Source organism: Vombatus ursinus, unplaced genomic scaffold (assembly GCF_900497805.2).
Source record: "Vombatus ursinus unplaced genomic scaffold, bare-nosed wombat genome assembly UNPS02014818.1, whole genome shotgun sequence".
Classification (NCBI taxonomy): Eukaryota; Metazoa; Chordata; class Mammalia; order Diprotodontia; family Vombatidae; genus Vombatus; species Vombatus ursinus.
In genome coordinates, this window is record NW_020954596.1 from 60,916,557 (window position 1) to 60,934,329 (window position 17,773).

Below are 17,773 nucleotides of genomic sequence, written 5' to 3' on the forward strand. Positions count from 1 at the left end.
TGATGATGATGATGAAGAGGAAGTACCAAGCTTACTCCCTCAAGATGATGCTCTCAGGTTATCATACTCTGAGCAATTATTAATCTAGAAAAATATTCAGTAAGATCAAAAAATAAAATTTTTTTTACATGGTACAGAAAGTTTAAAACTAAAATTAGAGCTCATAGCTAGGGAAGCAGGCAATTTAAAACTCAACCCAAACAGGAAGTACTAAAAGTACATGTATATGCTAACAAAGGTACCCAACCATTTCTTCAGGTCATTGAATATACCTTCACTTCTAGTATCTACTGGAAAGTCTCAGAAGACTTCAGTAAAATGAGAGGTATTGTCAGGATAGAAAATCTGGTTTATCACCACAAAAATGAGAAACTGTTATAGGTCTTTTATCAAAACAAGAGTCCTTTAGTGCAGAAGAGTCTCCACTTTGCAAGGATCCATATGGACTTTCTGCAGGCCTATCGGACCCCGAGTTCACTTCAGTTTTCCATTTCTCCAATTTGGCAAAGAGTTGATACTAGCACAAGTTCCAGAAAGTGGCTCAGACCAAATAGTACACATCTGGAAATAGAAGACGATCTCATCGAGAAAGACCACCATTCATGGGGAAAAAACAAAAACTACAGGTATTTAATATACATAATAAGTATGAAGAATAGATCTCACTGCTATATACTATGCTATAGCTGCAAATTAATTGGGTACTTGCAAATACTGATGTAGATATGGAATTGAACTGCATAATATTTAGGCAAATACTTTGATACAGAGCACTGTATATGAATTCAGAAGACCTAGGTGGAAATGCTAGTTCTGCCATTGACTGTGACCTTGGAAAAGTCATCTAACTCCTCTGGGCCTTGATCTCATTTGTTAAATGAGGTAGGAGGAAGGGAACTGGATGGCCTTGCTAGGGTTGTTTCTAGCTATATATGTAGGATCCTACATGTTTTATAATGATTATAAATAGAATGTACTGTATAAGATGAAATCCATTAGGTTGATAGGGTTATCTTATTTTGCTTTTGGGATTATACACTGGATAATGACACCCAATAAATGTAATTTCTGAATTAGGAGGCCAAATGGATGAAGTGATTATTGATGTGATAAACTTGTTGATCAATTAGTAACCCATCAATAAGGGGAACTATCAGCAGACTACTTTCAGAGACACTCATAAAAGATCTACCAAAGTGAAAATAAAGGATCTGTGAGGCACATTTCACTAACAAATCTTTCAGAGTAGATCTACAGGAGAAGCAGAAAGGGCTGGATAAGTACTTTTCTGATGATTTCATTATTGTCCTAGTTTAAAAGGGCCAGCCCCATGCTAATGGATCACAGGCCTGATTATTATAGATAGTAGGAAAATATATTGGATGAGTTGATGATTTAGGAGACAAACTTGATCCAGGACCAAAGTAGGATTGAGAGAAATTAGGCTCAGAAAAACTATGAAATACCAAAGCAAAACCTAGCAGAATACAAGTTAAGATAAAAATCACCACAAATGTCCTCCCCCCACCCCAGAAAGTACAGTTCATTTTTTAGTTTTTGAAGAAAAGTACTCATTTGTTATATAATGATCATTTGTGGGTCTAATTTGTATATGGAGGGAAGATGCAAAGGTTTGTAAGTCCAGGCAGACTGAAAATAAAGGAGCTAGGGCAAAAAAAAAAAAAAAACCACTCCTCAGATACCCCTACCACGGGAATCCACACTAATGGGAATAAGGGATAGAAGATAAGGGGTAGACTTTAGAAGGCAGCAGTAGGACAACCTTCATAGCCACCAGTATGTCAGGCATGTACTAACTATTCTAAGCTTTAACAGTTCCATAAATTTCCATAAATATTTTTCTCTTGTTCGCAAAGCTCTTTTGTTCACAAAACTTTTTCTCATAACCACTGAGAGAGTTTCCCAAGGGAAAGAACATTCCAATTGCCCTGAACATAAAAATTACTCTTTCCCACATATATATTCAGCCTAATTTTTGACATTACCCAATACATAGCCATAGTACCATGTCACCTTGTCCACAAATAAAGCTATAATTAGTGGTAGAGCCCAATTAATGCTGTGGATTCTTGTGGTGGTCATTATCCTAGCCTCCAGCTTCCTACTATTTTAATCACCACACCAATAACCTCCATAGTACTGGCAACAGAAAACACTAGTTTAACTCTCTACTCCAGGCTCTTTTTGTAGTTGCCTTGCAATAGGCCAAAGGAATACTTCACCTTGAAATGCTAATGCCCTTTAGCACCTTGAAACAGTGCTAAAGCCCTTAACAAAGTCAAGCAATTATGTTTCTGTTCATTCCACAGGAATTAGAACCAATGAGATAATCTGGCCTTGTCAGTCCTCTTCCACCTAGGGCCAAGGATAATGGCTGTAGTTATCAGAGCACTGTACTCACTACCTATAGGAAATGTGATTTTCACCTGTTTATGTCTATCCTTGCAATAAATCTTCCATGACTATCTCATGTAATTATTTCCTGCACTATGTGATTTCAGCCCAAATACTGACTGCATCATCCAAAGGCTACTATGTGAAGCTGTGAGAAAACTTGGCATAGCCGCTTTAGATAAATACTCCTTAGGCTAATGGGGAAAAGAGAATATGACGAAGGGAAAGGTCAGGTAATCAACGTACATGTCATAAATTAAATAAAATTTAGAATGCTTAACATTTTTTGAACTACCTAGAAAGATATGAATGATTGGGGAAAAAAGGCATTAAGTGTTTACTATATGCTACTTGCAAGAGACATGGCAGCTAGGTGATACAATGAATAAAGTGTCAGGCCTAGAGTCAGGAAAACTCGTCTTCCTGAGTTCAAATCTAGCCTCAGACACTGACTAGCTGTGTGACCCTGGGCAAGTCACTTAATCCCTGTTTACCTCAGTTCCCTCATCTGTAAAATGAGCTGGAAAAGGAAATGGCAAACCACTCCAGCATCATTGCTGAGAAAACCCCAAATGGGGTCACAAAGAGTCAGACACGACTGAAACAAATGAACAACAACAGAAGCAAAGGACATAAATGCAGGCCAAGCAGAAGTGTTTTAGTTCAGCTTCTAGGCCCTTTTATTAAGGGGATTTGTTCTGTAAGGTTTGGATTCAAAGGGCCGCACTTTGGGACCTGGAGGGCCACATGTGGCCTCGAGGCCATAGGTTCCCCACCCCTGGTTAGAAAATCACAGGGATAGTGATTGAAGGCACAAAAGAGTAGATTGATATACCCTAAGTAGCAACAGCAGTATTATTTGATGTTTCAGAGCTGGAAAGATGGGGGTTGGGAGTGGGGGAAGGAAACACGTGGAAGCAAGACAGCTAACTAGAAGATGGTTATGGTTGGATAGTGGACCATGTGAAGCACTAAAAATTAGGGCTGTACAGACCCAGGGTAATGTCCTTTGGGATATGGTTTCTGGCGTGGCAGGACACATGTTGAAAAGATGGCCAGGTTATAAAGTTATAATCAGTTCTATTGTAAATATCAATTTAAAAACAAATTTATTTGCATTGTTCAGAGTATTGATTTATAAAGGCAATAATAAGCATAATTGGGCAAAACAAATAGTGGAAAGCCATTTATTAAATAATTCTAAGGACATTTAGTCTCATCACTGTCACTGTTTGAACTATTACTATCATCATAAATAGAAGTGTTTCTAATGGAAGATACCATCATGTCTACAATCTGTTTTTTAGGATTTTCTTCCAAGTCTGTTTGTATGGCTCCAGCTTCTGCTAGTTTCCATTCAAGTTCTGTAATAAGAAATGGAACAATATTACTTAATCAACAAGTGTGTATTGATCTAGACGAAAATTCAGTAAGATGAAAAGGTAAATATATTTACATGGTACACAAAGTTCAAAATTAAAGTTGGAGCTTATAGTTAAAGAAGGCACAATTTTAAATTCAACTGGAAAAAAGCATGAAAAGTAAATGGATTTACTATAAAATGAAGGTACCCAACCTTCCTGGATTTATTTTTTTTTTGGACAGTCCTGATTTCAAGGGGTGGGGGGAATATTATACTTTTAATAAGGCTTTACATGAAGTACATTCTTTTTCAGACAATGTGTCTTGGTTATGGGAGTGACAGCCACTATAAATAAACTATACTCTGACCTTTGTCAGAACAGACCAGGCAGAAGTTTCTGTCTTGTGAATAGAATCCTGAGTCGTGAGGCTGATAACACTGCTCAAGGGCTTTACTCTAATTAGAATGTGGGCTGTTTCCCCAACTAGTCTCCCTTGGGAACATTAGAATCTGGTTTACGTCTCTCAAAAAGCAAAAAAAAAAAAAAAGCATTGTTTATTTAAGGCAGTGTTGAACACAGAAAAGATTCTTATATGCGCTCTTAGCCAAACAATAGAGAATCCCTTTCAAGGAGGTCCATTCCTTTCCACACAGTCCTCAAAAACTCACAGCACCATTCAGTAAAGTGCCTGCTTCATAGGACACAGTGGATCCCAAGGCTGATGCAGTATTCTTGGGGTAGGCTTCTTCTTCCATACGGGTAGGGGAGAAGAAGACGGTTTCCTTACTTCATCTTCCTTATCTCTCAGCCTAATTCCAAAAGTTTACATGGCTCCCTCACACTAGTTTGCATCCAACCTCACTCCCAGGTGTCAACGTTGAGCATTAATAGACATTTCTAAACCATTTTTAGAATGAGCATTTCTAACAAGAAGCAAATCTACAGAGTAACTTAAAATACAGGAATTCCAAATGGTTAACAAAGAGTGAGTCCTTAATACTCTCTTGCAGGACAAAGGAAAGCCTTGTGATATGTCAGAAGCTACAAAACTTTCCATGCTAAAAGCCTAAAAACAAGTGTAAAAAAAGACATAACCACAATGGTATAAATAAAAAAAAACCACCTTTCTATGGTAATTTCTGTAATACTAGACCCCAACAGTCCAGTTTTTCTTTCATATTGAGCAGAATTATCAGTAGGCTATAATACATGGAACATTTAAGCTCAAATAAGGGGAGGAATCTGATATTTAGTTGCCTGAGAATGGCTGGATTGAATAATTTCATCAACATAATATCAGAGTACAAAATATTATATTTTAAAAGTATGATTGAATAACCTTGATTTTGACCTGCTAAGCCTAATAATGTCAGGCCACTTCTCTTTCATAAAGTCAGGGAATGGTAAGGACCAGGCCAGGACTTATCAGAATGCAGAAAAGTACCACGTTGAGGGTATGGAATCTATTTCTGTCTAGAGTGAAAAACTTAGATTTTTCCAGAAAAGTATGGATGCTGCTGAAGGAGGTACAATTCTTTGATCTGGAGGTTGCAACTGACAGGCTGTAACATAAGGGCAGCCTCTCAACCAATTCTCTTGATTTCTCTCCACCCAATCATATGGTAGAGATACTCTCTCTTTCTTTGTCCCTTGTCACCCTCTGCCTGGCATTGATATCAGAAAGTGATGAAAGATGATGCTGGAGAAGGGTGCACTCAAGGTCAGATAAGTAAAGATCCCAAGTCCAGAGTTTCTGCATCTTCATCTAAAGGAAGGCACTACTGGAGCCTATCTATCTATTGGGTTCTCTTTTGCAAGTTCAAAGGTGAGCAGCCATGAGGAATAAAACAAACTCAAACTGTTCATTTCCTAGAATACCTGGGTTCAAAATAGCTTCTGTGGTTCTTGGGAGATTTCCTGGGTTCAGGAAATCAGGAAATTATTCATTGCTTTATTGTTACTATTTATTTATACACGCTTATTAATTCTTTTTAAGAGTAAATGCTACATGCAATATTCAAACATATTTGTCTACTTCTGTGGAGAATTAATTCCATTATAGCAAGGTCACGTGACTAGGGCTCACTGAACTACCATAAGTTCAAAAAAAAAATGGAAAAAAGGTTTGGCCAGTAGACTGGGACACAGAACAGATTTCTGGACAAATCCACAAATCCATGCACATTTTGAACGATTGCAGGCTGAAAGACGCTGATCTGAGAAGGTCACTATCTGAGCCCCACAGAAAGATTTGGACCCATTAAACACTTCTGCTCATTGCTCATTGGACTGGATGTACAAAACCTCTAGGTTAGGCAACAAGCACTTATTAAGTACTTACTATGTGCCAGGCACTGTGCTAAGTGCTAGGAATACAAATAAATGCAAAGAGAAAGCTCCTGCCCTCAAGGAGCTTACATTCTATGAAGACATGCTAAAAGAAGCTGAAAAGTACGCGTGAGGGATGTACCTGTGGAAGGGCAGTGAGGGATGGTGTCAAAGTCTAGAAAGGCAGGAGAAGCAGGAAAGAAATGAAGTTGAATTGGCCTGTGATCCCTCCCCAAAATGAAGGCCTTGGGAGGAATGGTAGAATGGGGCCCAGCATGGCAGAGGAATGTTCCAAGGTAAAAGGATGCTCTAGATGATAAGCCCCAGGTACTTAGAGAAGTTCTATGGTTAGACCACAGCTGAGTCACTGTTTCAAAGTCCAGATGGTCAAAAGCAGAGCCAGGAAGGAAAAACTAAGGGAGCAGGTTTGCTCTCTCTTCAAAATATTTTTCTATTTCTTCCTTTTCCAAGATAATTCAAAACTATTTCCAAGACAAACATGCAACTCTCTGGTATGCTAAACAGAGTTAGAGGCTAGCATCCGTTTAGCAGTTGGGATACCATACAGCTACTAATCATGTGTCATTACAATTGCCAAAGAATCAAAATTGCTGAGGAACAACAAGATACACAATACATGTTAAGTAGGTTGTACAATATTAACTAAGGATGACTTAAATTCTCAAAGTAACATAGAGGATGCCATCAAAGACATATGAAAGTGGACCTGTTTTACAGTCTGAGTACAATCTAATAGGCAGCCAGAAAAATGCTGTAAGTGCCGTTATGTACGTATCTTTATAAATTACCTTTAAAATAACTCAAGACAAAATTACCTTCTAACTTCAGATTTATTCCTCCACATTCAATAATTCCAATGAATTTTCCTTCTATTTGGCCATTTTTATACACAAAAACTGTGGGCAAACATCTGTCATGGTAGTGTTGAATACAGCTATTCACAACAGCCTTAACAAATTTGGTTTCTGGAAACTTTCTTGCTAGAACACTCAGATGTTGATTAAGCAGTAAACACATTTGGATGCTGAAAGACAAGAGGAATACATATATGTTGATTTTCAAAAAATAGTACTCTAAGACGGAAAAAAAATAAGTCAGAAGAGCTTTGTGGCACAAATATATCATTATACCGTCTTTCCTTTCTGTTCAAACCATTTGACACTTTTTTCTTTTAGATTAGCCTGTCTGCACTCTTAAGACTCTAGGGGTAATTCAAAAGTCACTGTGTTATCTCGGAGGTTGGATTCCTGATCAGGGTAAGCCAAGGTAGTTCAGAACTTCCCCAGAGATAAATCTGGCCTGAGACGATTCATAATTTAGAAGGTCTCTCAGGGAGTAGATAGGGCACTGGCAGTTCTAATATATTCCAAGGAATCTCAAGTGATTTTGATTCATATCACCTATCATTCCTGGAAAGAACTTTTAATCATCTTAAGGAAGGAGAAAATAGGGAAAGATGGGTAAAAGGGAACAAATCTACTCCCTCAGCTGTCCTCTGGACTTTCCATTCTAGCCCCATGTCTAGGGTGGAATGATGGGGGAAAGCAAGACCAAAGTTTTTTTTGTTTGTTTGTTTTTATTTTTTTTTGCTTTTTGGTGAGGCAGTCGGGGTTAAGTGACTTGCCCAGGGTCACACAGCTAGTAAGTGTCAAGTGTCTGAGGTCACATTTGAACTCAGGTCCTCCTGATTCCAAGGCCAGAGTTCTATCCACTGCGCCACCTAGCTGCCCCCAAAGTTTATCGTGATAAGCCATCTTGGAGTTCAACATATAAAGATGTTACATATTACCCCTAAAGAGAATAATTTGCATGAAACTACCTTCAGTGAAGACACTTTGGGGCTCAAATCAAAAAAAGAAAGTTCTGTTGTAATTCTAAGTGAAAAGTAGATACTGATCCATTTAATTTCATCAAAATCATTTTAGTACTTAGGGAAAAAATATAGTACCTAAAGGTGATATTTTGGCTCATTTTACAAAGAGATAACTTGAGGCAGAGAAGTACAAATAATTACAGTACCTATATGCATGCATATTTGTCTTCCAATACTGTGTCATTACTTTTGATAATCATCTCTTATAAATTCTAATTGCTTTTTTCAAATAGCCCACTGAGTTATTAAAATACACGAAAACTTTCAATGACATTACACATTTGCCATATGAAGTGCCATGGTAATTTGGAAAGAGCCCTGGATTTGGAATCCAATTTTTAAAAATATTAGATATTCCAAGAAAATTCTGAAAGATTTATGATGAAAAGAGTTGTCCATCTTCAGAGAAAGAACTGGTGGAACCTAAATGCAGATCAAAGATACTTTTTCTTTGTTTTTTCTTGGGTTGTTTTTGTCTGTGTTTTCCTTCACAGTACATCTTACATGGAAATGCATTTTGCATGACTACACATGTATAACTTATGTCAAATTGCTTGACTTCTCAATCGGGGCAGGAGGGAGGAAATTTGGAACTCAAAATTTTAAAAAAGAATGGTAAAATTGCTTTTACATGTAACTGGGAAAAAATAAAATACTAAATTAAAAAATATTAGATATACAATGTCCTTTTCTAAAGTAGAGTTTTATAATATGAATAAATTACTATTTTATTTTTTAAAATTTAGATTATATTTGAATCATGGTCCAGCCGCTTATTACTACATGACCTAGGCATGCCACTTAATCTCTATAAGCCTCAATTTCTTCATTTTTTAGTTATTCATTTCTCTTTGGCTAAGCAATGTGGTTAAGTGCCTTGCCCAGGGTCACACAGCTAGTAAGTGTTATGTGTCTGAGGCTATATTTGAACTCAGGTCCTCCTGAATCCAGGGCCACTGCTCTATCCACTGTACTACCTAGCTGCCCCACAGTTTCCTCATTTTGAAAATGGTGATAAGATCTACATTATCCATGTAAGAGAGCTGATCTTTCACAAAAAATGGGCCAGATACTACGGTCTTAAATTAACTTTAAAAATGAAGCCATGACAGATGATCCATTCATGTGGTACAAATTAATCCCTTGAGTGAATCAGAAAGGAACTGTAAGAAACAGACTCCAAGGGGAACCCAACTCCTGAGAGGATGAACAAAGACCAGAAAGCTGTGAAAAAATAAAGACAAGGACCACAAAAGGCCAGTACTTTGGAATCAAGGCTGCTTGGGTCCATCGGGTCCAATGTTTGTTGACACAGAAGCTACATTGTAGACCCTCTGGACTACAGACCCCAAGGCAGTAATCCTGTATCTCTTTTGTTGCTAGACAGGGTGTACCTATTGGGAGGAAGCACCTCCCAAAAAGAAAAAGAAATTTGTGGAATACTGAGATACTTGGCCAGATGGGCTGTCCCTGGCTGAAGTCTGAAAACTGACAAAAAGATGAAGAGCATTACAGAGTGAAGAAGGAACCCTTATACCAGCAACAAGGCAGTGAGTGAGTGAGGGGCAATTAGCAGTGATCAAATCTCTTTAATCACCACACCATCCTCTTAACACTACTGCGCATACATTACAGAGTTGCTTTGAGAGAAAAAATAAAAGGTCAAATGCTGTGCAACTCTACGGAACTACATAAATGTAATATTACCTCAATTGCTAGAAAAAAGTGTCACGATAACTTGAACCCAATGGCTGTTAAAGGAAAAAAGATCCAAAGTCTTATACTCCTCTGGAAAATACAAAAGGGGAGTCAGAGTAACAAATATTTGCTAAATGATACACAGCTGTGGCTCTTTAAAACAATAAATGTTCCCTTAAACAGGCATATAAACCCAATTTTTAGAAATATTAAGATATATGATGTACTTTTCTAAAGTATAGAAGAGTTTTGTAACATGAATATACTATGACTTTATTTTTAAAAGTTGAGATTATAAATTGAGCTCTCTCAAAATGGGACAAATCTGAATATATAGGCTTACAAAGAAATATATTTTCTTGCGTTCAAAATAAACAAATGTTTTTATTCACTATAGTAGACCAGAATATTTTTTAAACTTCTGAGCCACTCAACAGAATTTCAAAGAACCGTGAGGCAGTTAGGTTGTTGTTGTTTGTCCTTTGTTCTCAAAAAAGACCAATGACATCACAAGGGTGAGGTCTTAACTTGCTTGTGAATTAGACTTAAGTGCCCATATGGCAACTATGTGGTACAAAGGATAGATAGTTAGTTGCACCTGGAGTCAGGAAGACCTAAATTCAAATACTAGCTTCAGATACTAGCTATGTTACCCTGGGCAAATCATTTAATCTCTGTCTGCTTCAGTTTTACTTCCCATGGTTTGTTGTGAGGATGCAATCAGAAAATACTTGTAAGGCTTTTTTGCAAATCTTAAAGCACTATACAAATGCTAGCTATTATTTAAACGTATTCTCAACATCTCAGGTTCAGATACATTTTGCTAAAAACCTGATACAACCTTTTGGAGAATTTTCAGAATTTCTCTGTCCTATAAAAGCGAAAATAAAAAAAAATAATTTAGGGTATTTACTTGATCAATCAATAACTAACACTATCTATTTTGCTATTCTGATTTAATCCTAGAAAAATAGAAATACAGTGGAACTACTTTAAATAGTTTGTCATGCATTCATCACAACTGGGCAAATATCTCAGTTCTTCCCATGCCTATTAGTATGAAAATAGACCCAACAGTGCTTACAATTGTTAGGAGCTAAACAGTTAACTTTTTCCTCTCAATTGCATGAACAGAAAAAACATTTCTCTATCATAGGTTCCCAAAGTGGGTGATACTGCTCCCTAGGCAGCACTGGAATGATCCAGGGCAGGGGTGTGATAGCCTCAGGTGCAATTGGGGGGTGTTGGATAAAAAGAAAGGGGTGGTGGAAGCATAAGGAAAGAAGAGAAGAATATTTCAAAAAACTGTTCGTATATGTTTCATCTGTTGTGTAAGAGAGTCATAGTGATTACATTATTTTCCAAATAAACACACAATATGCAAGTTTTGACCCATCAGTGGTTAAGTCCGCCAACAGGTCTTAACAAGCAAGTGTTGGCAGGCAAGCATGTGGTGCATTGTCGGAAGCATGCACTGGCAGGAATGTGTGTATGTAATGATTTGTTTACAATACTATCTACTATACAGTTACATGATACAATATTGCATCATCAAAATTTCAGTGTAGGGAAAAAAACCACAAATTTACAATAAATTATTAAATTTAAAATGCGTCATTTAAAAATATATATCTTATATTTTTTGAAATTGTGCAAAATTTTAAAAAAAACCATTAAAGGGTTAAAGAAAGTAGATTTCCAGGGAGGCGCGAGTAATTTTTTTTTTTTTTAAAAGAGGGTGGTATGCCAAATAAGTTTGGGAACCTCTGCTCTAGATACTACAAGTGCATAAACATGGTCAGAATTTGTGATAAGTTAAAGATCTTTGCCTTAGAATGGTCATCCCCTCTTTATTTGGTGTAGAATTTTATATGTATTAATTAATAAGAAAAATCCAATTTTGGAAAAAAGTTTTACCTTAAGAGGTTACCATCACATATTGTAAATTAATTATTTAAAAGCTTCAAATATTTGCTTCAAAATATGCATTCTTTCTAGAAATAAAATCAATCAAGAAACCTGCAAACTTAACAAAAGTAACACTTTTCCTGACCATAAACATGCATTTTAAAATACCCTGTACAAAAATAACATAATTTTTAAGCAAAGAGATGTGGTTATCAAAACCAGGACTGGAATTATTTTCAAGTAACTAGCTTAATTTAATTTTTTACTCCATAAAGCAAAAACCAAAGGAAAACAAAATAAAGCTTTGATGATTATTAAAAATCATTATACACATTCTCTTGAGTACTGCTCATGGTATATTTACTTGAACCTTAAAAACATAAAAATACATTTAAAAACATTACAGATTAACATTTTGGAGAAATAGAATAGGGATTACCTTGATCTATACAAGTGGATTATAACCCAGACATCTTTTTCTGCATTTGTAACTTCTTTTACATATTGGTCACCAGAAATTTCTCTTAGTTCTCCAAATTTTTTTGTTTTCTGAAGAGCTTTCCATTCTTGCAAACGCTTTTGTCTAATTAAAGAAATGAAATTCTCAAAAGACAGTCATTATAATCCTATTGGTATAATTTTGTAGACCCCAAATATTTAAATATTTGTAAAAATGACTATAGTTACCAATTTAATAAAAAATTGGAAAATAACACTGTATTACAACTTTCTATTATGAATTTCTCTTTTGACATTTTTGTCCTGCTCGTGCCCCATTATAAAATACAGGAAAGACAAGACTGTCTAAAAGTTCTATGTTTCTGAAGCGAGAAAAGAAAAAGGAAGATGTTTAAACAGTAGAGGCTGTTCACACCAAACATTTTTGTTACAATCAACAAGCATTTATTAGGGACCTACTGTGTGCCAGGCATTGTGATAAGACACTAGGAATACAAACACAAAAGTGAAACAGGGTTTTCCCTCAAGGTGTTTAAACTGGGAGAGACAACAAGTACATATGTAAGTATGTCAAAGGAATATATAAAATACTTATAAAGTTATTGGTTGGGGGAGCGGGAAGTGGGAGAAAGGAGCTAGCATCTCCTTTCTGAATCAGGAACAGCCTTATGTAAATGGCAGCACTTGAACTGACCCTTGAAGGAAACCAGGTATCCTAAGGACCAGAGAGATGGGGAGAGAGTGTGCTACAGGCGTAACACCCTGTTATAACAATTTAGCTTGTTTTAAGATTAGGAGGGCACATAACAGCTCCTAAGACCCATATGGTTCCCTCCTTTTAAGGGAGTTTATCTTAGACAAAAATTTATGAGTTCTATCACTACTGTTCTGAGACTCCAGTTAGGAAAAGTCTTAACAATGCAGTAGAAAATGGGCTTTCTGCTTAACTTTATTACTGTTTTAAAATTAAATGAAAAATATCTTCAATTAACAAAAAAATATTTTCTCTCTCTTCCACCTCCCTTGCTCCCTACTGAAAAAAAAAGAAAAACAAAATATTCATAGTGAATATTTGTGGTCAAGTAAAACAAATTCCTATGTTGGCCATGTACAAAAAATATGTCTGATTCTGCATCTTGAATCTATTGACCTTTCTTGTCAGGAGGCAGGTAGTATACTTCTCATTACTGGTCCTCTGTAATAATTCTGCCTAACTTCACATTTATATTAATAAGCAATCCATAGACCTCTTTGTGGTTGAGGCAAACTTCAGTTTACACAAACATCTGAGTCACAAAACAGCAAATTATATTACATTGTCTATGGACAGAAAGGTACCAGGACAGGAAGTTGTCTTTTCTCAAGTCTTCTCTCAGCCTAGGTCTTTTGCTCTGACACACTTGGAGAGCTGATGACCTGCCTCAGTTATCTTCCTTCTCTGCCACAGCTCAGTCCTACCTTTGCTCCGTTAGGGTGTGTCAGAATGCCCCACTTGCTTCAGCCCTTTGAATAAAGGCAGGTCTTACTGGTGTGATAAGCTTCAAACGTCCCCTGGGTTATAACCAAATTTTCTTGGAAGATCTATACATAATTCTTCTTCAATGTTACTATGTTTCAAATAACTTTTCCATATTAGTCTATAAGGCCTATGAGATTGTTTGATTGGGCATCTTATTACTTACTTTCCCCCTGAACCCACATCCCTTGAGAGCTTTTCAATTTCTGTTGAGGGCTTCACCATCTTCTGAATCATCTAGATTGGCAACCTTAGCATCATCCTCAACTCCTCACTCCTGTTCATCCCACAAATCCAATCAGTTGCCACATTTTGTTGTCTAAACTGCCATATCTCTTACATTTTTTTGTCCCTTTTCTCTCCAGTTATAAAGATACCACCCAGTTCAGAGGCACTCATTGCTGGACCATTGCAATGGCCTAACTGCTCTTTCTATTTCAAGTCTCTCTTTCTCTCTCTCTCCACCAATCCATCCTTTGACTAAACATGTCATTCCCTACTCAATCAACTCAAACATTCCCTATTTCCTTTAGCATCAAATATAAACTCCTGTTTGCTATTTAAAGCCTTTCCCAATCTGGAATCAGGCAACATCTCCAGCTCAACTCTACATTATTGCCCTTCACACACTACAGCCTAGCCAAACTGGATTCTTACTGTTCTTCATCCTTGCTAATTCAGTACCAGCTCCTTGCTTTTGCAGTGGTGTTCCCTATTCTTGGGGTGCATGGCTTCTTCAACTCTGTTTCTTAGAATTTCTAGTTTTCTTCAAGGCTCAGCTCAAGCACAACCTTCTTCATGGGTTTTTCCTCCCAAACTTCTAGTGACTATTTTGTATTTTGTATACACACACATATACCTATATTTTATATAAATATGTGACATAACATATATAATATTATATAATATACAATAAATTATATGAATATATTTTATAAATACAAATGTATTTTATTCATTTTTATAAATATTTTATATATGTACATATATATGTTTAGGATAGGGATTGTTTCACTTTTGTCTTGTCTCTTCAGCACTTCAGTGTTGCAATGCTATAGTTCTCATGTATCAGCTGTCTTCAAACCTAAATAATATAAGTGATATTAACAGAGACTCTACTGTACCTATATGTTTCCATAGCCCTCATATCTTCATCATCAAAATCATCTTCAGCTTCCTTCAACTGGGCAAGAGTCATTTTTTCATATGGTTTGGCTAAAATGCAATAATTCAGTAACCATTAAATGTGTTTCATCTATGGAAAGCACTGTTAGAGACTGAGAAAAATACAAAAATAACTGAAATGATGCTGCCTTCATGAAGCTTACATTCTAGCAGGCATATACCACAGAAAAATAAGCAATGATACAGAACAAATTTACAACAAAAGTACTGTATATGCTCTCATAAAAGCATAGTAGTTTAAAGGTAATTTGTGAGGCTGGAGGAAAGGAAAATAATTTCCAACCAGGGGTGGGGATGGATCACAGAAGGATGCCTGGAGGAGGTGACATGTCAGTTAGGACTTAAAATAATGGATAAGGGAAGAAGAAAGAAAAGAAAGGGAAGGGAATGAGATTCATGGTACAGGAAAGGTATGGATGAATGCATAGAGGGCCAGATGAAACTAGAAAATGATAAGCCTAATTTGGTTAGTTGCACATGAAATGTGACCTACAATTAGAAAGATAGGGGGTTATAAAGTGTTTGAATGCAAGACTAAGGGGTTGGGAGCCAATGAGAAGTTTTAAGCAGAGAAATAATATGACCAGATCTACATATAAAGAAGATTAATATAGCAGAGGTATGAAGGATAGATTGTAGGAGAGAAACTAAGAAAACTGATTAGAAGACCATTTTAGTGATCAAGGATTATTGTCAAGAAGACTTGTATTAGAGTGATAGCTTAGGAAATAGAAAAGAAAAAAAATTGACAATTAATGCATAGGGAGAATCAACATGGCGAGCTTTACTATTTGACTATGGGAGTTGGAGGAGTAGGAAAAGTCAAAGATTACATACAAGTTTCAAGCTTGAGTGATGTCATTAACAAAAAGAGTTATAATTAAGAAGGAAAGGTTGGTTTTGAAGAAAAAATAATGTGCTCTGTTTTTTGGACATGTTGAATGTGAAGTCTAGAACCTTTAGGTGGAAATACCCAGTAAGCTGTTGGGAATGGGAGTCTGGAGCTTAGGGAAGGCTGGGAACACAGTGAGTTACCTGTGTGAAGATGAGTCGTTGAAGCCATGGAACGAGAAGAGAGTTCCAAAGGATTTACTACAGCAAAATAAAAGACCAGTACCAGAGCCTTGTGAAGCATCCAGCTTAAGGGGTGGGGAAGGGGAACCAGGAGAGTATGAACACAGATGACACAGAGGGAATGGTCTCTATGTAGCAGAGAGATTTTGGGTAAGTTGAGAGAATAGTCAGATTGAAGTTAGATTAATAGGAGAAGAATGAATGAGGGTTAAAGAAAATATACAGATTACTTTTTTTTAGGTTTGGCCATACAATGGCAGTGATAAATGGGACAACTTCATGGATAACAGAATGGAGACAAGATTATTGTTTTACTACACAGCATTATTTTTAAATAGTGGGGAAAACTCCACATGTCTGAAGATATGTGACAGAACTAATGGAAAGACAGGACATACAACTATGCATGAGGAAAGGATAATTGATGGAACAAGGTCTTGGAGAAATCAGGAATCAAAGGTATAGAGGGAGAGGCTAGTCTTGGGAATGAGTAAGGACACCTCTTATTCTCATGTAGCATAATTATCTCATGTAGCATAATTATCAAATATATCATAAAATTATCATATAACTATTTCGTTTTTTTCCCTCACCCCTAAAAACATCTAGACAAACCTAAACCAGAAATATTCTGAAGGCTAGAGTTTCACTTATTGAAGATTCTATTCAACACTCAAGTATCCTTAGCCCTCACAAAATGTATAACTGAAATTTAAAGCTAAGAGGAGAATCTACAACTTAGTGATTCATATGAAATAAACCCAGTGATTAGACACTGCAGCAAAGTAGTAAACCACAGGGTAGTATTTCCTAAACTAACCTAGATACAGATGATTTTTACACTTGAAAGAAATTAATGGAATACATAAATGTTGGTCTGGAGAGTCAGAATATGGAATACCTCTGGGTTAGAGGGATGCTATGGAAATTTGGGTGCAAATTATTACAAAGAATAAATAAAATGAAACATAATGAATATATAATGATTATTCATACCTCATTCTATTAACTTTTTTTCATGAAATTCCTATTTACATTATTTGAAACACCCGAATTACATAAAAAATAGCTTGGGAAACAGTGTCTTACGGGATTTTCAAATGAAGAATTAATGTGATGATGAAGAAAGAATACATTGTACTAAGAGTCCGAAGACCCCAATCCTTGTTCTGTCCCTAACTTGCTGTGTAACCCTGAATAAATATCTGCATCTCTCTGTGGGTCTGTTTCCTCACAGATAAAAATAAGGGGATTGAATTAGATAATCTCTAGATTCCTGTGATCCATTACTTCTGTGGTATTGTTACTCTAAAGATTATTACCCGTTGCTTCTTTCTGTAAACGTAAAACCATTTCTTCAGTCTCATCCTTTTTTTCTTCTTTTGGAGGAAGAATTCCAAAATCTCTTAATATATCATTCCACTCAGTATCTTCATTAGGATCCTATTTTGCAAAAGAATGGAAACAAACAAACCTGTTGTCTTAGGCCAGGTGCATCATGGCCCCATATGCAAGTTCAGGATCTGAGTAGACAATCAATAAAGCAAATAATAATAATTTTTTAAAAAACTCTTTTACTAAATATGAAAATCCAGTAAGACTATATAAATAATACTCAGGAAGGACATTCAGGTGCAGCTCTCCAGGTCCCTACACATGGGGACATAACAAGACAAAAAACAATAGCTTGTCCAGGAATATACAGTTTATCAAATCCAAAGAGCTACTCTCTCTATTCGGTATTGGTTTACATAAGATTATCCAGAAAAGCATTTAGCCTATCCCACTTTCCTTGCTCCTAGTCATCTGCTCCTAGGACTTCAGATTTATACAATGGTGGTACAGCACTTTTAGAAAGAATAGAACCTAGTTTTGTAAGGGAAGACAGTTATGGACTCATTAAGGTTTCATTCTCCATCTCTCTTGGTCACT

The 17,773-nt window shown here is 36.3% G+C and overlaps 1 protein-coding gene across 1 annotated transcript; it reads right to left on the bottom strand.

Annotated features, from left to right (window-relative positions):
• Positions 1-3,615: 3,615 nt before the first annotated feature.
• Positions 3,616-17,209, bottom strand: PDCL2 (phosducin like 2). The gene is made up of 5 exons (XM_027836000.1): positions 17,164-17,209; positions 14,707-14,797; positions 12,047-12,190; positions 6,944-7,152; positions 3,616-3,779 (listed from the first exon to the last, which is right to left on the bottom strand). Exons 1-5 carry the CDS (start codon positions 17,192-17,194, stop codon positions 3,616-3,618), a joined length of 639 nt encoding a protein of 212 aa, XP_027691801.1. The 5' UTR covers positions 17,195-17,209.
• Between the last annotated feature and the right edge of the window lie 564 nt (positions 17,210-17,773).